General features: G+C 42.7%; 1 protein-coding gene across 2 annotated transcripts in view; it reads right to left on the bottom strand.

Moving 5' to 3' along the window:
* Window positions 1-16,406: 16,406 nt before the first annotated feature.
* LOC124776575 (acyl-CoA Delta-9 desaturase-like) overlaps window positions 16,407-26,574 on the bottom strand; it is a 136,911-nt gene continuing 126,743 nt past the window's right edge. For both annotated transcript variants that reach the window (XM_047251622.1, XM_047251623.1), the window contains exon 6: window positions 16,407-19,639. In XM_047251622.1, coding sequence (XP_047107578.1) covers window positions 19,285-19,639 — 355 coding nt within the window. In that variant the 3' untranslated portion in view covers window positions 16,407-19,284. The remainder of the gene's footprint in view (window positions 19,640-26,574) is intronic.

A 26,574-nucleotide genomic window follows, 5' to 3' on the forward strand; every position in this document is an offset into this window, starting at 1 on the left:
ACAACGCTAGTCACGGTGCTTCTTCATAGATTTTAACACAAACTAAATCAAACAAGAGCTAAATGTGTACGAAGATAGAATCAATCTAAACGTTTCAGCGATTGCAGCTTGTGCAGAGCTTTCTTTACAGTTACAGCGATAAAAATACAAATAAAATGCATTTTATACTATATTTTCCTCAGTAGATAACGTATTTTTAGGTGCTAACTGCTGAAGAAAATCAAAAGTTGATGGCACACATGTCTTCAATGACCATCTTACTGTTTACTGCATAGCTCTGTGCAGTCGTTTGGCTTAAAATTCTCCATATTTCAAGGCAAAAATCATATTTCAGTAGCAACGCTGTTATCAGTATTGAAATTATGTGAAAAAGTTAACTTAGAGAGAAAAAAGGACGACCTTGCAAATAATATTTCATAATATCTACACGTACTTTTACGTGACATATATACAATGAACATTATCATTCAGTACGTAAATTCTCTCAAATGGAAGACTATTCGTAGCAGCTTGGTAACTATAACACTCAATTTTAACTTGTAGTTCGTTGAATTAATCACGTCAAATGTGTTTGCAGTTTTTTTGTTTCTTAAAACAACTTTCCCTGTAGAAATAAACATTATATTCTTTCACACATTTTTCGGTGCTCCCAAACGCAACACAAGACCTAACCATTGCGATAAAAAATAACAAAAATGATAAACTTAACAGTATTCCAGAATCCGCCTCTAAATGGATACCACTATCAGTCAGCTGATATAATGACGTTATGCGATGTGTATACCATCTATGGCTAAGGTTTGTGTCAACCGAATGCAGTTAACTTGAAACGTCCTCATATTTTACTGTTTTATGTACCGGGACGAGTCTTGAAGAATTTTTTGAGTGTTGACGTAATGACAATCTCGATAACGATACTGAACAGTCAATACTATGTATTAAATCTGTTTCTGTACTTTGGACGTGATGTTTAAATGAATGTCATTTTTAAAAGTGACTGGCTCATACATCCTCTCGTCATTACTTCTGCAGTATTCACTCAGTTATGCTCTTGGCTTCTTGTCCCTCTGTTAATTATCCCCACACCGCTGGAAGAGGAAGAACAAAGAAAACTTTCTCTTGGAACTCAGACATCATGACCATCACCAGTCATTTACAATCCACTGCCTGATAAAGGCCTTCTCCAGATTCTTCCATGGTTCACTGTCTTCAGCTGTACGTCTCCATGATGTCCGGAAACAAGCACCTTGGAAACGGGAACGCTGGTCAGTTGTCCGTGAGCTAACGACGTCAGCATGGATACTGGTTGAAGGAAGATGAATCAACGAGCAGGCGACAGGCTGATCGACGCCCACACCCGATCTCAGAACGTGGAGATAGGAGGCTTCCCTGCTCTGTAAAGTAAGATAGATGACGATCTGTGGCAGAACTGATGACAGACTACAATGCTGTGGCAGGCACAAGCTTTTAGGATACCAGAGTTCAAGGCACAATATTGAAAGGGGGTCTCTGCATCAGACGAACCTTGCTTGTTCCCATGCTGACTCGAAGACATCACTACTTGCAACTACAGTGGACACAGAAGCATTGACACTGGACTGGAATGAATCACGTTCCTTGTAACACCAGATCGATGGTCGTGTCCGGATACGCTGTCACCCAGCCGAAAAACTCTTGAAACATCATTCACGCCATCGACGAAGGCTGGTGGGGCCAGTATTATGCTATGGGAGACATTTACTTGAGCTTCCATGGGACCTGAATGAGATTTTCACTCTGCAGCGGAGTGTGCGCTGATATGAAACTTCCTGGCAGATTAAAACTGTGTGCCCGACCGAGACTCGAACTCGGGACCTTTGCCTTTCGCGGGCAAGTGCTCTACCAACTGAGCTACCGAAGCACGACTCACGCCCGGTACTCACAGCTGTGAGTACCGGGCGTGAGTCGTGCTTCGGTAGCTCAGTTGGTAGAGCACTTGCCCGCGAAAGGCAAAGGTCCCGAGTTCGAGTCTCGGTCGGGCACACAGTTTTAATCTGCCAGGAAGTTTCATTCCATGGGACCTGTGTCACAGTCCGCGATAGCTTTAATGGCTTCTGGGCCGGGGATGCGCAGTAGACAGCTGGGCAGCTAACCAATCAGCACTCAGTCTGTTTCCGCGTTCTGTGTAAACTTCCGTCATATTCTAGCGTTCTATCGTGTTTTACGCGCGTGAAACTAGGATTGCCGTCAGTTTGTTGTAGTCTGTGATGGCTGAAACACCTACAAGCCGCTACATGTTTCACAAACGGGCAAGGGACCTTATTTTGTAGTATACTCGTTCTTCAAACGTGAGGCAGAAGGCGACCTGGTCTGCGACGTTGTCAGTTAGCAGGGACGTAACATAGCTGTTATCTACGCACTTCCAGTCGAGCTGATGATGCAGCATTCTTTGTGAGCTGTGCAGCCAGAGGCCATTACCGCTGTCATCGGTTATAGTAATCGCATATGATAGCTGTGGACTACTTGAAAATTATTACCGACCATGTGCATCCATTCATGCTTGAGGTCTTCCCCGTCGGCTATGATGGGCCGGCCGCGGTGGCCGTGCGGTTCTGGCGCTGCAGTCCGAAACCGCGGGACTGCTACGGTCGCAGATTCGAATCCTGCCTCGGGCATGGGTGTGTGTGATGTCCTTAGGTTAGTTAGGTTTAAGTAGTTCTAAGTTCTAGGGGACTTATGACCTAAGATGTTGAGTCCCATAGTGCTCAGAGCCATTTGAACCATTTGGCTATGATGGCTTACATCGTGATAACTGGCAATGTCACAAGACCAGAATACTGCTACAGTGGCTTGAGGAGCGCGATAGTGAACTCTCATTGATGTCTTGAACAGAAGTTCCTCTGATATGAACACGATGGAACTCATACGGCACGGTATCGAGGGCCAGCTCCGCGCCCAGAAACCATTGACTCACAATTTCCGGAAATCGGGTGATCTGAGCGTAGACATCCGATGCCACATAGCTCCAGAAACCTACCAAGGACTTATCAAATCTATATCAAGCAGAATCGCTGGTGTATTCCATTTCAAAGGTGGACCAACTCGCTATTAAGCAGGTAGTCACAATGTTTTGCCTTAACTGTGTTTACTACAGTTAAAGTACATAACAGCTTAAATTACATGTTTCACTTTATCTCTTCCTCATCCTTACGCAGGGTGATCCAGAATGAACTGGACAAAAAAGTGTGCCTACTGCAATAACTTTACTTCAGAAATACTCATACAGACTGAAAGCATAACTCTCACATTCCTTATGGATATCACATGTGTTCGATGTGGGCTCCATTTGGGACACGGCAGGTGTGTATCTGGTGCTGCATTTCCTGCCACATCTGTTACAATGTAGCCCAGTCAATGGAGTTAACCGCGAAGACTATTCAGAGCCTAAGCTGGTGTAAGGCTAGAAGAGTGTTTCTTCTGGAGAGTGCAATTAATTAGCTGTTGGCATGTCGCTTGGACAATGAGTTGATGTCATTTAGTTCCGCTATGATATAGAGGCGGAGTTAAAGCACAATGTGAATTGTGGTTGGGGAGCTGTGTGCCTTGTAAGTAGGTTAAGAACGGAAAAGGCTACCATGGTTTAACAATTAAATTCGGAAAATGCAGAGGAAGCAAAAGATGTTGCACTCTCGGTTCAAACGAGAGGTCCCAAATGAAAACGGGCAAAAGATAGTAGAGATTCCTGCATCCGCGAAAAGATCTATGTTCGAAGCATACAACAACTACCACCGTCAAACGTTAGCAAATGATCTGGCCGACAACCCGAGAAAATTTTGGTTCTGTGTGAAATCCTATCCAGTCATCCGCTGACCAGCCTGATGTGGCAGTAGAAGACAGCAAAACGAAAGCCGAAGTTTTCAATTTTGCGTTTAAGAAATTGTACACGAGGGAGAATCGTGCAAAGGTGCCGTCGTTTTAACCGTCGCTAGACTCCCGTATGGACGACATAGTAATAAGCAGCCCTGGCGTGGAGAAAAAACTAAACAGTTGAAAACAAGTAAGTCGCCAGGTCCAGAAGAAATTCCAGTTCTGTTTTACAAAGACTATTCTATCGCACTGGTCCTTTATTTAGCTTGCATTTATCTTCAATCTGTCGATCAGCGCAAAGTCCTAAGTGGCTGAAAAAAAGCGCAGGTGGCTCCTGTATATAAGACCAGTGAAAGAATAGGGCCGCAGAATCACAGATCAATATCCTTAACATCGGGCTGAACATCTTGAGAGGAGCTCCAGGCGACGCTGTCTTGTCGACTGACGAGTCGGACGTCGGAGAGTGACATAGATACTGTGTGAAGTGGGCGTGGTCGAGTTTACAAGTGATCAGCAGAGATAATTTTTGTTAGAGATAGAACTTACCTATCGATTTTCTCCTGTCAAGATGAAAACTTATCTATCAATTATGCAAAGTCACTGTCCATATGTCAGTCAATCTGATGGCTTCTTATTTTCTGTTAAAATTATCACTGTGTTTATGTACTTCGATGACTTCTCTATACAGTCGTGGATAATAGTTTGTCCGGTAGATACAATTTCGGTTTAGGTTCAGGAAATCATGAAGTGAAGTCTTCCGAAACCGAAATTTTATCTATTATGACAAACTGCTCCACGATTATATAGAGAAGCCATTGAAATATATGAGCATAGTGATTAATAGAAAAGAACTAGCCACAAAATTTAGTGATATATGGACAGCGGCTCTGCAAATCGATAGATAAGCTTATATCCTTGACAAGCGACAATCGGTAGCTGTGTTTTATGTCCGACAAAGATAATCTCTGCTCATCACTTGCAAACTCGACCACGCCCACTTTACACAGTTTTTATGTTGCACTCCCATATTCGACAAGACAGCGTCGCCAGGTGCACCTCCGAAGATGTCTAGCGCAGCTCTGGACGAAACCTCAGGAACCGAAAAGTTACTTCGACCACGGCCATACAACCCGAAAGATACATCAGGAACTATGACATCTGGTCGTGAAAGCCTTCGTTGTATAACTTGAACATATTCTCAGTTCGAATATAATAATTTTTATTGGGAACAAAATGCCTCTGTCCAAGAATCAGCACGGTTTCAGAAAGAATCGCTCGTGCGAAACTCAGATTGCCCTTTATCACGTTATGCACTGCAAACTATGCATGAACGGAAACAGTCAAATTTCATATTTCAAGATTTCCGAAAGGGTTTGACACGGTGCCCCACTGAATATTGTTAACGAAGGTACGAGTGTATGGAATAGGTTCCCAGATATGTGAGTGGCTCGAAGACTTCTAAAGTAATAGAAGCCAGTACGTTGTCCTTGACGGCGAGCGTTTATTAGAGACAGGGGTGTTACCAGGAGTGCCCTAGGAAAATGTAATAGAACCGCTGTGGCAGCTAGCTTTAAATGTGGAAAAGTGTAAGTTAATGTGGGTGAGCAGGAAGAACAAACGTGTAATGTTCGGATACATTATTACTAATGTCCTGCTTGACACAGTCAAATCGTTTAAATATCTGGGCGTAACATTCCAAAGCGATATGAAAAGGAACGAGCATGTGAGAACTGCGGTACGGAAGGCGAATTGTCGACTTCGGTTTATTGGAAGAATTTTAGGAAAGGATGCTTCACCTGTAAAAGAAACCGCATATAGGACGATGGTGCTACGTATTCTTAAGTACTGCACGTGTATTAGGGGTCCATGCCAGGTCGGATTGAAAGAAGACACTGAAGCAATCCTGAGGTGGGCTGCTAAATTTGTTAGCAGTAGGTTAGAACAACTCGCAAGTATTATGGACATGCTTCGGGAACTCAAATGGGAAACTCTGAAGGGAAGACGACGTTCTTTTCGAGGAACATTATTGAGAATTTTAGAAGCTAACTGCAGAACGATCCTACTGCCGCCAACATACATTTGACGTAAGGGCCACGAGGATAAGGTACGAGAAATTAAGATTCATGTGGAGGCATTTAGATAGTTATTTTTCCCTCGCTCTGTTTGCGAGTGAAACAGGAAAGAAAACGGCTAATAGTGGTTCGGAGTACCCTACGCCACGCACCGTACGGTCGCTTGTAGAGTATGTATATGAGACATGTAAGTCCCTCGGAAATAGGGATACGTAAACGATTTCTTCACACTTTCTCAAAAGAAAAATTCCGTTGGTGTAAAGTCAGGCGTCCTGGGAGGGGTCAGGGGAGACCACGCCATGAACGGCACATTATTCCACGCAGGACAACAAATCCAGCGCTGTGGAACATGTTCGTTGAGGTGCCTATTTACGAGGCGGGGCTCTGTCCTCCAGCAAAATGAAGTTGAGTACCTCTTCGATCAACTGAGGTAAAAGCCAGAACGGAAGCATATCGAGAGAGGTTACGCCTGTAACGGTAAACCTCACGAAGAAGAAAGAGCCGAAGACGCTGTGGTTGGTTATGGCCCAGTAAACAGTCGGAGAATATCGTTCGTGTTCCAGAGCGGCATGCAGGTTTTGTGTACCTCATATTCTCAAATTATGCTTTCTCAGTTCGACACTTAACTATGTCTTCGTCAGAGAACACAGCTATGTCTGCGAAACAATCCATCTCCATCCGCCCCTGAAATTCGGTGCATAGTATTGTCTCCATTTCGGTTACCGGCTGGGTTCAGCACCTGCAACATCTGAAATCTGGAAGTTTTCAACTGCAGACGATTGTGCAACATGCATCCCACTGTTGACTGCGACACATTTACTTCTCTGCTGATGCGATGCGTGGATTTTCTAGGCGTTTTTTCATAGATCGCACGAATGTATTCCACCATATCATTCTCGATAGATAGCTACCCTGCGTTTTCTTTTCCCTCGCATATGCATCCTATCTCCTCCAGTTGCTTTTTGCAGCCCTCACGTTGTGACAGAGTAGTGCCACTTTACCAAGCTTGGCCTGAAAATGTCTTTGAACAATGATTAGTGATGATGTTTTTTGCGTATTCTATGACATAACACGCCTTTCCCATCGCGGACGCCACCATTTTGAATTCTAACGCCAGTGGTGGACAATTGCGACTTTCTATTGTTCCATTGTTGCCAACCTAAAACGTGATAGTTTGGACTGCATATCTGCAAGTGCCTAGCACTCCTTCATAGGCTGTCACTGTATAGGAACATTTTTAAAATTGACAAAAAATGCGGACAGATGGCTCAGAGAACTTTGCCAAACTGTGGGGTCTTAGAAGGATCCTTTGCCATTTTATTCACACATGTGTCAATGTCACACCCCTTCATGATCATTTCAAAGGAGGGATGAGAAAGAAGAAGCACCCTTTGCCTCTTCGGATCACGTTCAACTTCCGTTTAATGCTTTCTAGAGGTCCCAAGTGGTTCCACTCCGTACACCAGAGCAAAAATTATGGTTTCACTCCCCTTCAAAGGGGTACGACCACGTTCAGCGAGCTTGCTGGCTCTTGATGTCTTTAAATAAAGAAGGGTTGAACCTCGCTCATCGCACTGAGCAGTGTGTTGGAATCCGCGCACCAGGGCAAGGTGTGGTTACATTGATGCTCTTTATATTACCCTTTGAGAACTTTCCGTATCGATTCTTGGATACCTTTAAGAAAACCGCGTTATTTCAACATCGGGCGTCGCGGTTCTGATCCCCATCACGAAGACGTCAAGAGTAGGTGTGAAATATGTGCGATACGGGGTGCGACGACCTTCCCATCCTGTGACACATTCACAGTGGCATTGAGCAGAATTGTCGGGAAATTTGCTGTCGATGTGAAATCATTAACCGACCTTACAGCTCACATGAACTTCTGAGCTCTGGCCTTTTTTTCCGCATGTGTCGACCGACACCTTACTGTCTGAAGCGTGCACGAGCTCGAGCGGGACGTCGTAGGGCGCCATGCTTTTGTGCCGTGACAGAAGAAGGCTGCAGACAAATTTCAGACAAATTTCAAACTTTTATGTCGCAAATATAAACAATTAGGAGGTTTCGAAAAACTGACTCTCGAAGTGTGTTTGCGCAATGTATGAGTACATTGACTGGTTCGTGAGGAATACTTGTGTATATAGTTTACAATTATTTGGTTCTAATTGACTGAACTGTAGTGAATTAAAGCCCTCCGCCGCTGCGAAACGATGCTGTTGCCATCTGAGAGCGAATGGCAAAACTCACTTGAATCGTGCAACGCTACCATACTGCACTGCCAGGCCGGCGTTAGCAACCACTGCCGCGAGGCTGTCAAGAGCTACCACCGGCTTCCTGAAAGATTTGCAATTGTTGGTCTTGATGGTCTAGCGCTAAAGGGCGACCAAAAAGGTCTTGGAAGTAATCCCCACTGGAACTAATGACTTTTCATCCAGCCTTTTAATCTGGCATTCATGTTCAATGATGTGGAGATTTTTCAGAAACGGCATATGGTACAGATTCTACATTACGCTGTTGTGGGTCCGCTTTGCCCAGTTGGATAATTGGTGTAGGTTAGGAACACACAAGCCACCTAAAGGGCGTCCAATAGAAAGATTTACACCAGGCTATTGAGCCACACGAAATTATTATTACCAGAATCTATACGTCTATCCATATCTTCTTCCCCTATACATATTATAAATTAAAGTCGCCCGTTGTTTTTTTATGTGCGTGAAGGTTAATCTTAGGAACTACTGTTGATATTCTGGTACGATTTTCACTAATATATACTGTTGTGGGTTGGCAGGAGAGCCAATACCGTATTATTAGAGGAAGCCGAAAGGCACGCGTTTTAGCTTACGCAGGCTGGCGTGAGGTCTGGAACAGGACAAGGAAATTAGACTTTAGAAAAACGGACGTAGCTGGTGGAATACTTAACTTTAATCCATTAATAATGAGCGTCGCTCTTGACTGTACATGACTCATAATATCAATAGTAACTGGTAATGGCGCCTTGCTAGGTCGTAGCAAATGACGTAGCTGAAGGCTATGCTAACTATCGTCTCGGCAAATGAGAGCGTATTTTGTCAGTGAACCATCGCTAGCAAAGTCGGTTGTACAGCTGGGCGAGTGCTAGGAAGTCTCTCTAGACCTGCCGTGTGGCGGCGCTCGGCTGCAATCACTGATACTGGCGACACGCGGGTCCGACGTATACTAACGGACCGCGGCCGATTTAAAGGCTACCACCTAGCAAGTGTGGTGTCTGGCTGTGACACCACATATACACTGATTTACAAGGAGCATTTGTGTATATCAAGTATCTATTACAAACAAGTCATCTAGCCGAAGATACTTACAAGGGAACCTCCCAATCGCACCCCCCTCAGATTTAGTTATAAGTTGGCACAGTGGATAGGCCTTGAAAAACTGAACACACATCAATCGAGAAAACAGGAAGAAGTTGTGTGGAACTATGGAAAAAAAGCAAAATATACAAACTGAGTAGTCCATGCGCAAGATAGGCAATATCAAGGACAATATGAGCCAAGGAGCGCCGTGGTCCCGTAGTTAGCGTGAGCAGCTGCGGAACATAAGTTGCTTGATTCAAGTTTTCCCTCGCGTGAAAATTTTATATTCTTTATTTTCGCAAAGTTATGATCTGTCTGTTCGTTCATTGACGTCTCTGTTCACTGTAATAAGTTTAGTGTCTGTGTTTTGTGACCGCACCGCAAAACCGTGCGATTAGTAGACGAAAGGACGTGCCTCTCCAATGGGAACCGAAAACATTTGATCGCAAGGTCATATATCAACCAATTCTTCCAAAGGAAAACACATCTGATATATTCTATACGACACTGGTAGCAGCATGTGCGTCACATGATAGGAATATGTTGTAGATCCACCTAACTTGTACACTTGGCGAATGGGCAAAAAGATTCTTTATACCTTGCCCGATTTAGGTTTTCACGTGGACGTGATTATCACTCCCAAAAAAAGTGATGAAAACATGAGAGCTTGTCACATAAACTGAAAATAAAAAATTAAAATTCCCAGTTGAGGGAAGTCTTGAACCACAGACCCCTCAGTCCGCAGCTGCTCACGCGAACCACAGAACCTCGGCGCTACTGAGATCACACTCTCCTTGATATTACCTATGTTGCACATGAACTACTCAGTTTGTATATTTTGTTTATTTTTTCGTAGCTCCACACAACTTCTTCCAGTTTTCTCGATAGATCTGTGTTCAGTTTTTCAAGGCCTATCCACTGTGCCAACTTATATGTAAGTAGGTTGTTTAGGTTTTTTTATTGGTAACGCCACCTCTGTATGAAAAATGACTGGCTGTGCTATTTGCAGTCCGTGGCTAGTCTGCATTGTTGTCTGCCATTGTAGTGCTGGGCAGCGGCAGCTGGATGTTAACAGCGCGTAGCGTTGCGCTGTTGGAGGTGAGCCGCCAGCAGTGGTGGATGTGGGGAGAGAGATGGGGACTGGATAACAGCATTGCTGAACTATTAACACACGTGCAAACACTATCAGTCCCTACTTCTCACATATTGTCCATATACTATGACCAACAGAAACGTGTGCAGTGAAATGTAACTTAATTTGAAGAATTGGTGTCTATACAATTATAAATTTACAACATGAAAATACAATTACAAAGGTACAAAATACATCGTTAAAGAGCATAACAATACAGATAACATTTGTGGTAATGCAGGCTTTACAAAAGAATATAAATAAACATATACATCAGTGTTACAAAAATAATGACATAAGTACATAAATAAAAGATCAGAATGACTTTCGAAACATCAACATGAGGATTAAAGCAAAACAGAATTAATAATGTCTAACATCTTTACAAAGTAAATAACATATTATTAATGCAAATTACATTTGAGGATAACAGTATTCATCATCATAGTGAATGTACCTTAGTACTAAAAAAATTCCACAACATAAATCGCATTAGCTAAACACATAAAGACAGGAAGAACACAAATATACCAGAGTACACAAACACATAGCGGAAAAACAGAAAGGGAAAGGACAGGGTTTGTTTTACTGCAGTATCTTGCAAACAAAACTTTCTTTGTTCTTGGAGATCTCCCTTCGTTCATCATTATTCCCAAAAAGTCTTATCTATACCTCTTTTCTGTATTCTAACCATATTTCTTTCAAAATAATTATGGCTGGTGCCACTACTGTCAGCTAAATAAAAGATTCAAACTATGGAAGGCACTAACTACTGATAGGGATAGTTAGCAAATGAAAGATATTAATAGAGAACAAACAATGTATTTACCTTAATATCATCAAAAGTCATAATATATATAGCAGTTCATGACAAATTACAAAACTCCGCCATCTCTCTCCCCACATCCACCACTGCTGGCGGCTCACCTCCAACTGTGCAACGCTACGCGCTGTTAACATCCAGCTGCCGCTGCCCAGCACTACAATGGCAGACAACAATGCAAACTTGCCACGGACTGCACATAGCACAGCCAGTCGTTTTTCATACAGAGGTGGCGTTACAAATAAAAAAACCTAAACAGCCTACTTACAACTGAAAATAAAAAATTAAAATTCCCAGTTGAGGGAAGTCTTGAACTACAGACCCCTCAGTCCGCAGCTGCTCACGCGAACCACAGAACCCCGGCGCTACTGAGATCACACTCTCCTTGATATTACCTATGTTGTGCATGGACTACTCAGTTTGTATATTTTGTTTATTTTTTCGTAGCTCCACACAACTTCTTCCACTTTTCTCGATTGATCTGTGTTCACTTTTTCAAGGCCTATCCACTGTGCCAACTTATAACTAAATCTGAGGGGGGTGCGATGGGGAGGTTCCCGTGTTAGTGCTATCTGTGTGAAGCCACACGGACCACTAGTTTGTATATTTAGTCTAGTGACACACCACGAAAATATTAATTGTTTAAATTAGAAGTTGTACCTATGTTAACTATCTATAAGTGCAAAATTTTCTCAGAATTGTATCGACGTGTTTATTACGTAAGTCATGTTTTGATATTTACAAGGGGAGGCCGCCAATTGTGAAATTCAGATTCGATTCATACTGTGCATAATAAAAGCTCATGGCCAGAGGTGTAATGTGGCAAAGCACCAAGATGCACTTCTCAGCCGTTGTCGAGAAAATCGACCGTTGCGGTGAAATACTCTCTACGATTAGTAATTTTCTACAGGGTGGTGGTGCAGCGGTAAGCGCTCGGGTTCGTAATCCGAAGGTCGCCGGATCGAATCTCGCTCCATGCAACTTTTTTTTTAGTATTTGTTTTTTGTAATTTATATATATATAATTCCCGGCAATCAGTTACAACAATTATGCATATAATAAGTTGTTGAAAGTCGTTTGTCGTGGAAAAACTGGCGACTTCGAACATCATTATGTTTTCTGCAAACAAAGTTGTATTTCACAAATGTTATTAATTGTCTTCATAATGGTTCAAATGGCTCTGAGCACTATGGGACTCAACATCTTAGGTCATAAGTCCCCTAGAACTTAAACCTAAGTAACCTAAGGACTTCACACACACCCATGCCCGAGGCAGGATTCGAACCTGCGACCGTAGCAGTCCCGCGGTTCCGGACTGCAGCGCCAGAACCGCTAGACCACCGCGGCCGGCTCTTCATAATGTTAACCACGTATAGTTAACGGAAGACGTAGAAACGAATACGTATAGCGTAAGTCAAACGTTCGAATTAGAACAGAGACCCCATGAACACAAACTTGCTGTGGCAGGTATGAAATATAAACTCCGTTACTTGCTCGTTACACTTAAAGGACAGATGTTGAATGGGCCGAAACGAGCCGCCCCATAACAGCGTAGTTGCCTGCTAACTTCGAAAGAAGGTAGATGCGGTCCCTAGCGCAACTTACAACATCGTCGAAAATCAGTGCGGACGGGGCAGCTTTGGTACACCCTGTTAAACAAACGGAAAAATGGAGGCGGTACAATTGGAGAGCGATCTGCCTTCATCAACATGCATAAGCAATTCATTAATAGTTTATATATATATATTTGAATTACAAAAAACTAATAATAAAAAAGTATTGCATGGCGCGAGATTCGATCCGGCGACCTTCGGATTACGAACCCCAGCGCTTACCGCTGCGCTATGACGCTGTAGAAAATCATTAATCGTAGAGAGTATTTCACCGCAACTGTTTCTTTTAACTGTCGATTTTCTCGGCAACGGCTGAGAAGTGCATCTTGGTGCTTTGCCACATTACACCTCTGGCCATGAGCTTTTATTATGCGCAGTATGAATCGAATCTGAATTTCACAATTGGCGGCCTCCCCTTGTTAGATAATTTGTAATAAGAGACTCTATACTTACGATCATGATGGTAAGTTGTAATCAGTGAGGTTGCTGTGTAGCAACAAAAGGTGTGGTAATGTGTGAATGGTCGGGATGAGACGTACTTCTCGTTTGATCTTTGTTTTCTATGTTCTGATCGTGCTGTACTGTTCACTTTTATCGGTGAGACCAATGCTTAATGGGTATAAGCAGAGAATAATCCAAGTACATGTTTGTTGGCATTGTCTTGTTAGCTGTAGGTGAGACGTGCTGTAATGTTTCGTCAAAGCTGTACCGCGATGCTGCGTCCGAGCAGCGGAATGAATTGCGAGCTGCTGCTTACGGGATAACGCATTATATTAAGAACATATTCTCCGAGCATTACTATCAAAATGTTTTGCAGCGCCTTAGAAATGGATACCTATCAGTACCTTATAACGAGCGAAATTAATAACTATATAGTCTTCGCTTAGTTTTACAGTTTCACAAATATGTGCTCTTGTAAAAGGACATGTCATAATAAAAGCTGATCGGCGTCGCTGTTGAAAACAATAATATTTTCGATGTTGCAGAAAGTCATCTAACCTTGCAGTCAGATTGCTTACTTCCGAAATACACGAATTTTACAGGGAATACACCAGTTCCAGGCTGAGCACACTCGCTTTGTTTAAGAGTACAAACATATTGATATTATGAATTTCATACGTAACATAGTATATATACGGCTATATATGAGGTTTTCTACTTTTTGTTTTACTTGTAATTATCACTGTCTCTTGATGCCATTGTCTGCGTGAATTTTCTGTATGTCTTGTGCTATAACCGTTAGGAAGAATGTTAACAGCTAAAGGTGTGTGGTTTAGTTTTCAGTTTGGATACTGGTTAGATGCAGCTCTCCAGACTAGTCTATCCTGTGCAAATCTCTGCATACTTACTGCAACTAACATCCATTTCAGCCTGGTTAATGCAGTCAATCCTTGGTCTCCCTCTATGATTTTTCACATTCTCCCCCTCCTCACTTGCTTCCATTACCACACGGACAATCCACTGATGCCTCCGTTCAGTCAACTGATCCCTTCTTTCCGTAAGATTGTGTTATAAATTTATTTCTTTTCCGCAATTCTATTCAGTACCTCTAATTATTTATTCGATCTTCCCATTTAATCTTCACCATTCCTCTATAGCGCCACATTTCAAAACACTATTCCATTCATGTCTGGACAGTTTGTCGTATACTTACAAATATCGTCAGCAAATACTTCCTAATATTTAAATGCAAATCAGATGCAAACAGCTGTCTCTTTAACAACAGATCATTTCTTTTTGTTACTTGTCTGCATTTTATACGCTCTCTAGTTCGGCCACAATCACTTATTTGCTGCCTAAATAGGTAGCAATACTACTTTCCTAATCTAATTCCCTGGGTATCACCTGATTTAATTTGATTGCATGCCATTACCCTTGCTTTAATGTTATTGATGATCATATTACAACCTCTTTTCGAGACACTATTTGTTCCGTTCATCTGCTCTTCCAAGTCCTTTGCCGTCTCTGTCAGAATAATATTGTCGTCGCCAGATCTCATAGTTTCTATTTCGCCTCGCTAAACTATTACCCCTTTCCAAATTTCTCCTTGGTTTCCTTCACAGCGTGCTCAGGGTACGGACTGAATAACAGCGGATTCACTAACAGCCTGCTTCTCTTCTTTCTCAGCTGTTTCTTCGTTTTGATATTCTTCGCCTCTTGTAACTTTAGTCTGGTATTGCACACGTCGTCATTTTTTCCCTGCTATCTTCAAAATTTCAAAGAGTGTATTCCAGTCAACATTATTAAAAACTTTTGCTAAGTCTATAAACGCTTCAGATGTAGGTTTGCTTTTGCTCAGTCTATCTACGAACAAAAGTAGTGGGGTCAACATTCGTTGAGGTCGGCTTTTACCAATTTGTCCATTCTTCTGTAAATAATACATGTTGGTATTCTGAAACGAAGGCTTAACAGACCGGTGTTTCGATAATATTCAGATCAGTTACCAGCTGTCACCTCATGAAATCAGTTGAAGATCGTTATCATTGTAGTTTTTTTCGGTGAGATTAAGACACGTGGCATGCAAAGTAGGTTGTCGTAACATCCCACGGGAAGTCCGCTTGCCACATGCTCGTGCCTACTTGTTAGAAGAATTAGTTAGTGAAACCTGCAGATGTGTTACACAGTACGAAAGTGCTGATTCCTACTTCTGTTCTGTGATACTATCTTGTTGCTCATCAAATAATATTTGAAACTCTAATAATGGCTACAATAGCAATAAATCGAAATCATGAGCATATCTGAGAGCATATTCAGCACAGTCGACGTTTTCAGTTTTAATTTGGTATGCTGAATTGTGTAAGAAGCTTTTGTCGAACCAGAAATGGCGTATCGATTTTGTGTATACGAAACTGGAACTTGCAAGATTTCCTTCTCTCTACGTCCATTCTGCGTCTGTAAACTAAATTTTATTTTCCTTGCGTAAAGTCACTCGACATGAACTTTAACAGTATTGTAATCTTTTGAGTGAGATGGTACTGCCAGTGACAGTATACACAGTAAAAGAGTGGAAATTTGCACATGAGAGAAGATAAGAGTCAAATGAAAACGGAACAAATGGGAAAAAATAAGTAAACCGCATATTTTTTCAAAAGTGATCGCCGTAACTGTTAATGCACTTATCCCACTGTGAGACAAGACGTTGAATGCCTTCATGGAAAAATGTTTTCGGTTGTACCAAGGCGTTCACCTCTTCCTCCGAAGCAAATCGAAAGCCACGAATGTCTTTTTCAGGGCTCCAAAAACAGGGAAATCGCATCGGGATGGATCGTATTTGTATTGGAGGATGTGTGAGGGCTACCTAGCGAAATTCCTGCAGCGCAGTGAAACACCCTTGGCAACCTGTGGAGGGGGGGGGGGGGGGGGTCAACATGTGTCCGTAAGCAACCGAAAACACTCTTTCAGTAAGACGTTGACCATCTTAGCTCACAGTGGGATAAATTTATTAACAATTACAGCAGTTACTTTTGAAACAATGAATATTTTACTTATTTTTCCGTCTGTCTCGTTTTCATTTGACTGCCTCTCATATATAGATTCAAATTAATGTTCAACAAGATAAGGCAATTTGCATAGATGAGCATTCAAACCACGTAACATCTTAAAACATGGAAACTTTATTTGGCAATAAAGTTAATACACACACAACACATTTTATATACAAAAATATATTCATAGAATTGAGCCTGAAGCCAGCGTTTCGCGGCTCTAGGTACAATATTAGTGCTCGCTACAACTAACAATAAATAAAATTAGTGCGGCCGTCTCGGGGGCCGTTACTCCATTGTTAAGGAGAGTGTCCACCACCACTGGGGAACAAAGCTGTCTACTACGGCGTCTTACTACGATGTGCATATCTCACTAATCTGGCTCCGATATAGTTATCGGAAGTCGCAAACTACATATATGTCTGGTGAAGCGTTTATCAGCTGAAGAAGGGTGCAGAACTGTAGCTACATGACATATTTTCAGCGGAGTAACAAAGCATTTCACATCTGAAATGATTAACAGGCTGCGGAGGTAAACATTCAGCATTCATTGAACGAAATGGATATGTAATAACTTTAAGTTACTATTTACTAATTAAGGTACTATTTCTGTGACTGGGTTTCAGTTTACATGTTTGGACGAAATGTTATGGTAAGATCTCGGTTTCACTGCTTTTCGTGAACAGGTTGTAAATTGCTTTTAAATCCACAACTGTACCTTCAGATCATATTTTAAACATTCTTTCACATCAACTGGAAAATTTCAAAAAGAAGTTGTTAACTTGGCACGATGGGCGAAGATATTTGGTACAACAGCTGTCATACGAAGATGAGAAAATTAAGCATTAAGAATCTAAATAACTCAAGTTGTTTCAGAGCTCGATGCGACAATGAATGAAAGACTTTAAGTCAAAGTCTTAACTTACAAACTAAGATTATTAACAAATGTTCTATATCAACGACTACATTTCATGACAAACACACATAATTCTCTAAGAATCTGACACTAGTTAAAGCTTTTGTTAAAAATCATTGTCCTTAACATTAACGAAATTTTGGAATGACTCTGTGTCACTCCTGACTGAGAAGGGCTCAGCAACCACATTTTATGTGTTATTGTTTACGTGAAGTAAGCGACATTGTCTGCACTTAATACCACTGATGTTCTCTGCTACTTGGCGAAAATTTTGAAGTTAATTTATGAATGAAGAGAATTGATTTATAAGCTTAATACTACTCGCGTTAAGTCACCAGTCACTGTTATTCCCCTGAAATATTTCTAACTCATAAATACGAGTTTTGGGAGGAACTGAAGCAGTATCCTACCAAGGAGACATAAGAAACATCATTGTAATGGATATATTCAATTGAGTTGTTGATAATCATTGATGGAACTCTTTTTTTGAGGAAACAGAGCGAGTAATGGCGACTGGCTGCAGTTTGTATAAAGATTATTAAGAGTGCAGAAGAGCAACACACACTCAAACCAAAAGGTGACCTGCGAATGTTGCAACACAACAATGAAATACTTCATACTTTGTGCAGAATGCTGGAAATTTGTAGAAATATCAATCAGCAAAGTAAAAACAGAAACCGTATTACACAGACGTTATGAATGTCCACCTATTTTGGTTCATAACAACATTTTTGGGAGTACGACATACTGTCAAACAGCGTGTCGGTGTCTTTACCAACTGCACCACGATAGTCTGAATTTGTAGGATTGCTCTCAGCAAGTCTACGTCCAGGGCCAGATTTACGTTGTGGTCAGGCAGTACCAAGTCTAGGTCGCAGGAAAGGGGACGCTGAAAAATCTCGACTGATGATTTTACTATCGGTAGACACCACTGTGGCTAATCGGTAGCTTCATAGTTATGTTACAGGGTGATTGTTAATGTCGCTGGCGGCAATTGCTGTATAGCTGTGCGTCGTATCGACTAATTTTCATTGCTTTGGTGAGCGGTTTGTAAAGCTGTGTTTCCCATCAATTTGTGTATAAGCGGTGAACGCTCTGGCTGTCGGTTATCATCGTTGCGAAGGTTAGATAATAACCTTTTTCTTTTTCTTTTTTTTTAAAAAAAGTAGTCTATCTGACACGATAATGAGCGCCGTGAAGAAGCTAATTCGCGAGCAAAATACGAAACGAACTCTTGAACAGTTCTCGTCGGCAGCTGCGCCGTCAGCACGACAGATTGCTAACCGAAGGGGACTGGGTTCGATTCCTAGCCGGTTTGAAGAATTTCTCCGCTCGAAAGCTCAGCGTCGTGTTGTACTTACATTCATACCGTCATAACTGACAAGAAATTCGTCAACGATTTGCTGTTGTATTGTCTTTCAATTATTGAGATGGCTGAATGGGCACAAACCGAAAGCAAATTAAAAAAAGAACTATTGAACAGGGAAAAGAGAGATGCCGTTCGAGCTAATTAAGTGATTCCGTTACTGATTGCACTTTTTGACTTTTTGTATGGTGAAGTACTAATTTTGGAAAGAAAAAAAAGCCTACAAAAACTAAAAACGTCTAAAATCGAAAACCGAATGAGGGACACGGAAAAAGTTTCTAGGACGCCGCCGCCACCGTATGTAAATCCAGTCCTGTCCGTTTACAAGGCAGGCCGCAAACGGAGTGAATATAATGTCAGCTTAGGGCTAATAGAAGCGAAAATCACATAGAAAGGTGAAATGCTATTCCTAATTCGTGCAGTGTCACACTAAAATCCAAGTCAACATAAACCCAATAATCTATCACGAGTTTTCCTACTCAAGCAGGGGAGCTGCAAGAAAGGGGGAAGCGTAATATGTGAGCGTGGCATCACAGAATAAACTCGTTCGTATGACAGCTGACACCAAAACAAAACACCATAAAATCTGGGAGTTGGTTTGAGACTGGGGAAGCGTGTTGAACACTATCTTTGCCCACCACACGATGCGAGACCCCCGCATGCAGGGACGTCGGCGCAGCGGTCGCGGTGCGTTCTGGAGGCGGCTCAGAGCGCTTGCCGGGCGACATTGGCGTCGCGCACTTCGTCGGCCGGCATGTCGGGGTCCCCCCAGCCCCAGATGGCGGGCTGCGCGCCGTGCGACTTCCGGCGCTGCAACCGCGGGTGGCTGCCGTCCCCACAGCGCGCCGCGCGGCTCAGTGCCATGCGCTCCGGCACCGTCTTCAGGTCGTACGCCCAGCCGAGCCACGCGAAGAAGTCGATGAACGCCGTCGTGAAGTTGAGCCGGTAGTTGCCCAGCTCGGCCGCCTTGTAGTCCCACGGGAAGACGTGGTGGTAGTTGTGCCAGCCCTCTCCGAACGCCGCCACTGCCACCGGAACGCTCTCTACTGGACTCATGTTCCTGTGGGAGAGCAGCCATTGTTAGTACGTCTGTGGCACCACGATGAACCGTCCTACGTTGCTGTGCGTTTCCACACACACAGTGGCTAAATTAAACACAACACTGGCCCGTTCCCTTAGTGACAGAAATTGATAGAAACAGTATTACTGAGTGTCGGTCTGGCAGAAAGCCGGCCGAGGTGGCCGTGTGGTTCTAGGCGCTACAGTCTGGAACCACAGGACCGCTACGGTCGCAGGTTCGAATCCTGCCTCGGGCATGGATGCGTGTGGTGTCCTTAGGTTTGTTAGGTTTAAGTAGTTCTAAGTTCTAGGGGACTGATGACCTCAGAAGTTAAGTCCCATAGTCCTCAGAGCCATTTGAACCATTTTCTGTCAGAAAAAATATTTCCAGAATGTGATTTTCACTCTGCAGCGGAGTGTGCGCTGATATGAAACTTCCTGGCAGATTAAAACTGTGTGTCAGACCGAGACTCGAACTCGGGACTTTGCCTTTCGCGGGCAAGTGCTCTACCAATTGAGCTACCCAAGCACGAATCACGTCCCTTTCTCACAGCTTTACTCCTGCCAGTACCTCGCCTCCTACCTTCCAAACTTTACAGAAGCTCTCCTGCGAAACTTGCACAACTAGCACTCCTGAAAGAAAGGATATTGCGGAGACATGGCTTAGCCACAGCCTGGGGGATGTTTCCACAATGAGATTTTCACTCTGCAGCGGAGTGTGCGCTGATATGAAACTTCCTGGCTGCCGGAAAGTTTCAGAAAATATATTGTTTTAAAAAACATCTACTGAGATAAACTTCCCAAGCCTTCGTCAGCTATCACTGCTATCGTCTTCAGCAGCTAAAAATTCTGATTTTTGGTTTAGGCAGCGTGTTCGCCATATACACTGAAGCGTCAAAGAAACTGGTATAGCCATAAGTATTCAAATACAGAGATATGTAAACAGGCAGAATAAGGCGTTGCGGATGGCAACGCCTGTATAAGACAACAAGTGTCTGGCGCAATTGTTAGATCGGTTACTGCTGCTACAATGGCAGGTTATCAAGATGTAAGTGAGTTTGAACGTGGTATTGTAGTCCGTGCACGAGCGATGGGACACGGTATCTCCAAGGTAGCGATTTTCCAGTACGACCATTTCACGAGTGTACCGTGAACATCAGGAATTCGGTAGAACATCAAATCTCCACATCGCTGCGGCCGGAGAAAGATCCTGCAAGAACGGGACCAACGATGACTGAAGAGAATCGTTCACTGTGACACAAGTGAAGCTTTAAGTGAAGCTTTCCACAAATTGCTGCAGATTTCAGTGCTGGGCCGTCAACAAATGTCAGCTTGCGAACCGATCAACGAAACATCATAGATATGGGCTTTTGGAGCACAAGGCCCAATCATGAACCCTCGATGACTGCACGACACAAAGCTTTACGCCTAGCCTGTGCCCGTCAATGGACTGTTTATGACTGGAAATACGTTGCCTGGTCGGACGGCTCTCGTTTCAAATTGTATAGAACGGATGGACTGTACAGGTATGGAGACGCCCTCGTGAATCCATAGACCCTGCATACCAGCAGGGGACTTTCTGTGCCGGCCGCTGTGGTCGAGCGGTTCTAGGCACTTCAGTCCGGAAACGCGCTGCTGCGACGGGCGCAGGTTCGAATCCTGCCTCGGGCATGGATGTGTTTTATGTCCTTAGGTTATTAAGTAGTTCTGACTCTAGGGGACTGATGACCTCAGACGTTAAGTCCCATTTGAACCATTTGGAGGCTCTATAGTGATGTGGGGCGTGTTCACTTGGCGTAATATGGGACGCCTGATGTGTCTAAATTCGACTATAACAGGTGATACGTACGTAAGCATCCTGTCTGATCACCTGCATCCATTGTACATTCTGACGGACTTGGACAATTTCAGCAGGAAAATTCGTAACTGCACACGTCCAGAGTTGCTACAGAGTGACTCGAGGAACACTCTTGTGGGTTTAAACACTTCCGCTGGCCACCAAACTCGCCAGACATGAAAATTATCGAGCATATCTGGGATGCCTTGCAATGTGCTGTTCAGAAGAGATCTTCACCCCCTCGTACTCTTACGGAGTTATGGACTGACATGCAGGATTCATGGTGTCAGTTCCCTCCAGCACTACTTTAGACATTAGTCGAGTCCATGCCACGTCGTGTTGCGGCACTTCTGCGTGCTCGCGGTGGCCCTAGACGATATTAGGCAGGTGTACCAGTTTCTTTGGCTCTTCAGTGTATACGGCTGATTGAGCTGCTCCTAACGATTATTTTTATGCAGCCCTCACTATGTTTGTATCAGCAACAGTATCCAGACAGGCGGCAGCCACATCATCGATATAAGTTCCCTCTCAGAGCTCTGGGCGACTGTTAGCTAACGGAATCACACTGCAAAAAATACGAGTGAGGATAGGTCTCGAGTACCATGGCATTTTTGGACCAAGATATACCTTACTTCTACCATACTTATCCAAGTGTCTCCATTACTTCTTTGTGTAATGAGTGATGTTATCCTACAGATTTCGGATGTAAATGTCGGCTCCGTGTCCAAAGTTCGCCTCAATGCCATACTAATAGTGTACACCTGTTCCCGAAATTATTGCTCTTTTTGCGCCTTAATTCTAAGATAAAAGAGGCAGTTCAGATCCAATAATTGCGTATTTAGTAAGCCATGGAGTAGGGCTTAGGACACCGAACGTAAACAAAGAAAAACGCCTTATATTTACAAGGCTGCCTGAGCAGCAGTTTTGAATATGGCACCGGGCTCTCACGCCTGTTGACGTCATTGCACCCACGATGAGCCGGAGCTGTCGTGGGATGCTGCCTCGCGTATATAAGGCGGACACACTGCCTGTTCCACACGGGGCTCCTACGACGTAGATACACTGCACATTTCGAGCAAATTATCCGCTTTACTCAGTATACACACAGACAAATATACCTGTACGAACACTGAAGCTTCATATTTTTTGTATGGGGCATATCGTCCTAGAATTAAATTAAAAATAGTTCCCATCCGCTGTTTCTGACCAAGGTTTACCTTGGTGCTAAGGGGCAAGTGCTAGAACTAGAAATGCCCTCCCATTTATTTATTCCCAACCAGATTCCCCCAGCCTCACTACTACCTCGCCAGGTATTTGGCTGAAAAATTCGCCGACTCTTCTGTCGGTCATTGCTCGAACAGTCCGCTCTATCTTTAGGGATAGAAAATGAAAAGGAACAAAGAAAACCTAGTCCAGCACTCGGAAGTTTTATCTCCTGAAGACGTTAGTTGCGACAGCTGTCGAAATGTTGAGAATGTCATTTTAGTTGATGAGGCATGGAAATCGAGAATATTTGGGCCATTATGCCGCCATGGAACACTCAGATGACACATGTGAGTGTATAAGTTCTCTATTTCACTTTAGATGATGGCTAAGACTGCTCTTACACGAAACACACTTCGGTATTATCCTCATTTCCCTGTCCAACAATCCAAGTTTTTTATTTAAATTCTTTAGGGAATCATACAAGCAATTAAGCCGAAATATTTTTGGGATAGTTGAAAATAGCGAAACGAGTCTCTCGACAAATGGGGTGCTACACAAAGAGCGGAGCATTTTTCAGTATGACCATATGACTAATGCTCATAATTTTATACACTAAGACAGTGGAACAGTTACATTATCCATGATGGTTTGAACACTGCATTGTTCAGCAATGAAACACTCATAAAAAAACTGTAAGCAGACACAGTTTTGCCACAATGGAGATTTATTTTTCCGTATTGAGTTTGGGACCTAAGGCGATCTTCAGTCAACAGCATACTGTTTTCCTACAGTCTTACCTTATTCGTAAAGAGAAAGTCACAAATACACGAGAAATGTATGCCACTGCTTAGATCAGAAACTAGCTACATTGATATAAATAGTTTCTTCAGCGAAACTGTAGCTGTTTACAATATTACAGTGTTGATTTTCACTTTGACTACATTTTTATCAGAACTATTTTTCAATTACAATGCGAGATATGAAGTTCTTTTTTGTATTAGGACAAATAAGCCCTCGGTCACAAATATTAAGTCAAAATTTACCAGGTTTCGACGCTACTACGAGTGTCGTCTTCAGAATTAAATTAACTGTTCTAAAACGTAATAGGTATACAAAACATTAATAAACTAAAGTGTGTACTGACTGGAGAGAGATGCTGTACTTACAAGTCACATTCTAAACAAATCTAAACTGGAAAGGCGACGTCATGAAAAGTTGTAAATAAAATAAGATGGCAAGCCGCTAAGGGCTGCTCGTACCTGAGTGAGTACGGGTTGCAACAAAGCGTCGAAACCTGGTCAATTTTGACTTAATATTTGTGACCGAGGACTTATTTGTTCTAATATAATTCTGACACGGTCACTGAACCTTAGCAGCTATGTTCAAAGTTTTAGTTCTTTTTTGTTTCGAAAGATTTTATCCACCCCTAACCTGTTGACCGTACAACGGCTTTATCAGATACCTTTTGGCCGTAATTTTCCGGATTCCTATATGGCTTTCATAACTACCGTGATGGTTCCAGAACACACGAAGTTCCCCTGTGCTTTCACCCTAGAGGCCATTTCATACCGTTATCCGTCTCCCGTTACTTGCAGAAGGCGTTTGATTGAAGTAAGACCCAATAGCTTGGAGAAGCATATCCTGACGGATCACAGCATTTTATGTAGCAATTACTATCAGATAAACAAACAAATGCCGTAGAAGTACAAGTACCTGGCTTACTGAAGTGAACAAATGATGTTGTGGTTATATGTTTCAGCGCTACTTTTCGGTAGAAAGGTGGGCAGGCGTACTAAATTTGTAGGGTAAGCCTGTCACCATACAGCAATTTGTGCCCTATCACTATTTCGCTGTAAAAAGGCTAGGATGGGTCGAGAGTTGTGCATCAGTAGTTCACTCAATAAGAATATTTCCCGCGGAAAGGTTCCAGCTCCGGTGCAAATTTTTAATCTATCTGGAAGCTTCAGCAGTCTGGAAGTTTTACATATTCGGAGATCGTGACTGGTGAGCCAGGAAGATGTGAGGTCCAAGTCAAAATCTTAGGTGGAAATGAAATGTGGATTACAAAGGTACCCACTTCAGATTTGTATTGCAACCGCGAGGAAGATGTGAGGTCCAAGTTAGAATTTTAGATGGAAATGAAATGTACATTACAAAGGTCCCCCCCCATGAACCATGGACCTTGCCGTTGGTGGGGAGGCTTGCGTGCCTCAGCGATACAGATAGCCGTACCGTAGGTGCAACCACAACGGAGGGGTGTCTGTTGAGAGGCCAGACAAACGTGTGGTTCCTGAAGAGGGGCAGCAGCCTTTTCAGTAGTTGCAAGGGCAACAGTCTGGATGATTGACTGATCTGGCCTTGTAACAATAACCAAAACGGCCTTGCTGTGCTGGTACTGCGAACGGCTGAAAGCAAGGGGAAACTACAGCCGTAATTTTTCCCGAGGGCATGCAGCTTTACTGTATGATTACATGATGATGGCGTCCTCTTGGGTAAAATATTCCGGAGGTAAAATAGTCCCCCATTCGGATCTCCGGGCGGGGACTACTCAAGAGGATGTCGTTATCAGGAGAAAGAAAACTGGCGTTCTACGGATCGGAGCGTGGAATGTCAGATCCCTTAATCGGGCAGGTAGGTTAGAAAATTTAAAAAGGGAAATGGATAGGTTGAAGTTAGATATAGTGGGAATTAGTGAAGTTCGGTGGCAGGAGGAACAAGACTTCTGGTCAGGTGAATACAGGGTTATAAACACAAAATCAAATAGGGGTAATGCAGGAGTAGGTTTAATAATGAATAGGAAAATAGGAATGCGGGTAAGCTACTACAAACAGCATAGTGAACGCATTATTGTGGCCAAGATAGACACAAAGCCCATGCCTACTACAGTAGTACAAGTTTATATGCCAACTAGCTCTGCAGATGACGAAGAAATTGAAGAAATGTATGATGAAATTTATTTATTTTATTTATTTATTTATTTATTGTTCCGTGGGACCACATTTAGGAGAAGTCTCCATGGTCATGGAACGAGTCAATACATGAAATTATAACACGATTGTAGAAACACATAAAATGAAACAAGTCGTTAGTTTAAATAAAGAAAATCAAGAATGTAACACTGGAATTTGCTTAATTTTTTATCTCTTCCAGGAGCTCCTCGACAGAATAGAAGGAGTGAGCCATGAGGAAACTCTTCAGTTTAGACTTAAAAGTGTTTGGGCTACTGCTAAGATTTTTGAGTTCTTGTGGTAGCTTATTGAAAATGGATGCAGCAGAATACTGCACTCCTTTCTGCACAAGAGTCAAGGAAGTGCATTCCACATGCAGATTTGATTTCTGCCTAGTATTAACTGAGTGAAAGCTGCTAACTCTTGGGAATAAGCTAATATTGCTAACAACAAACGACATTAAAGAAAATACATACTGTGAGGGCAATGTCAAAATTCCCAGACTATTGAATAGGGGTCGACAAGAGGTTTTCGAACTTACACCATACATAGCTCGAACAGCCCGTTTTTGAGCCAAAAATACCCTTTTTGAATCAGAAGAATTACCCCAAAAAATAATACCATATGACATAAGCGTATGAAAATATGCGAAGTATACTACTTTTCGTGTTGAAATGTCACTTATTTCAGATACTGTTCTAATGGTAAATAAAGCGGCATTTAGTTTCTGAACAAGATCCTGAACATGGGCTTTCCACAACAGCTTACTATCTATCCGTACGCCTAGGAACTTGAACTGTTCCGTCTCGCTTATAACATGCCCATTCTGTCTGATTAAAATGTCAGTTCTTGTTGAATTGTGGGTTAGAAACTGTAAAAACTGAGTCTTACTGTGATTTAGCATCAAATTATTTTCCACAAGCCACGAACTTACTTCATGAACTA

Source organism: Schistocerca piceifrons, chromosome 2 (genome assembly GCF_021461385.2).
Source record: "Schistocerca piceifrons isolate TAMUIC-IGC-003096 chromosome 2, iqSchPice1.1, whole genome shotgun sequence".
In the NCBI taxonomy this organism is placed as follows: Eukaryota; Metazoa; Arthropoda; class Insecta; order Orthoptera; family Acrididae; genus Schistocerca; species Schistocerca piceifrons.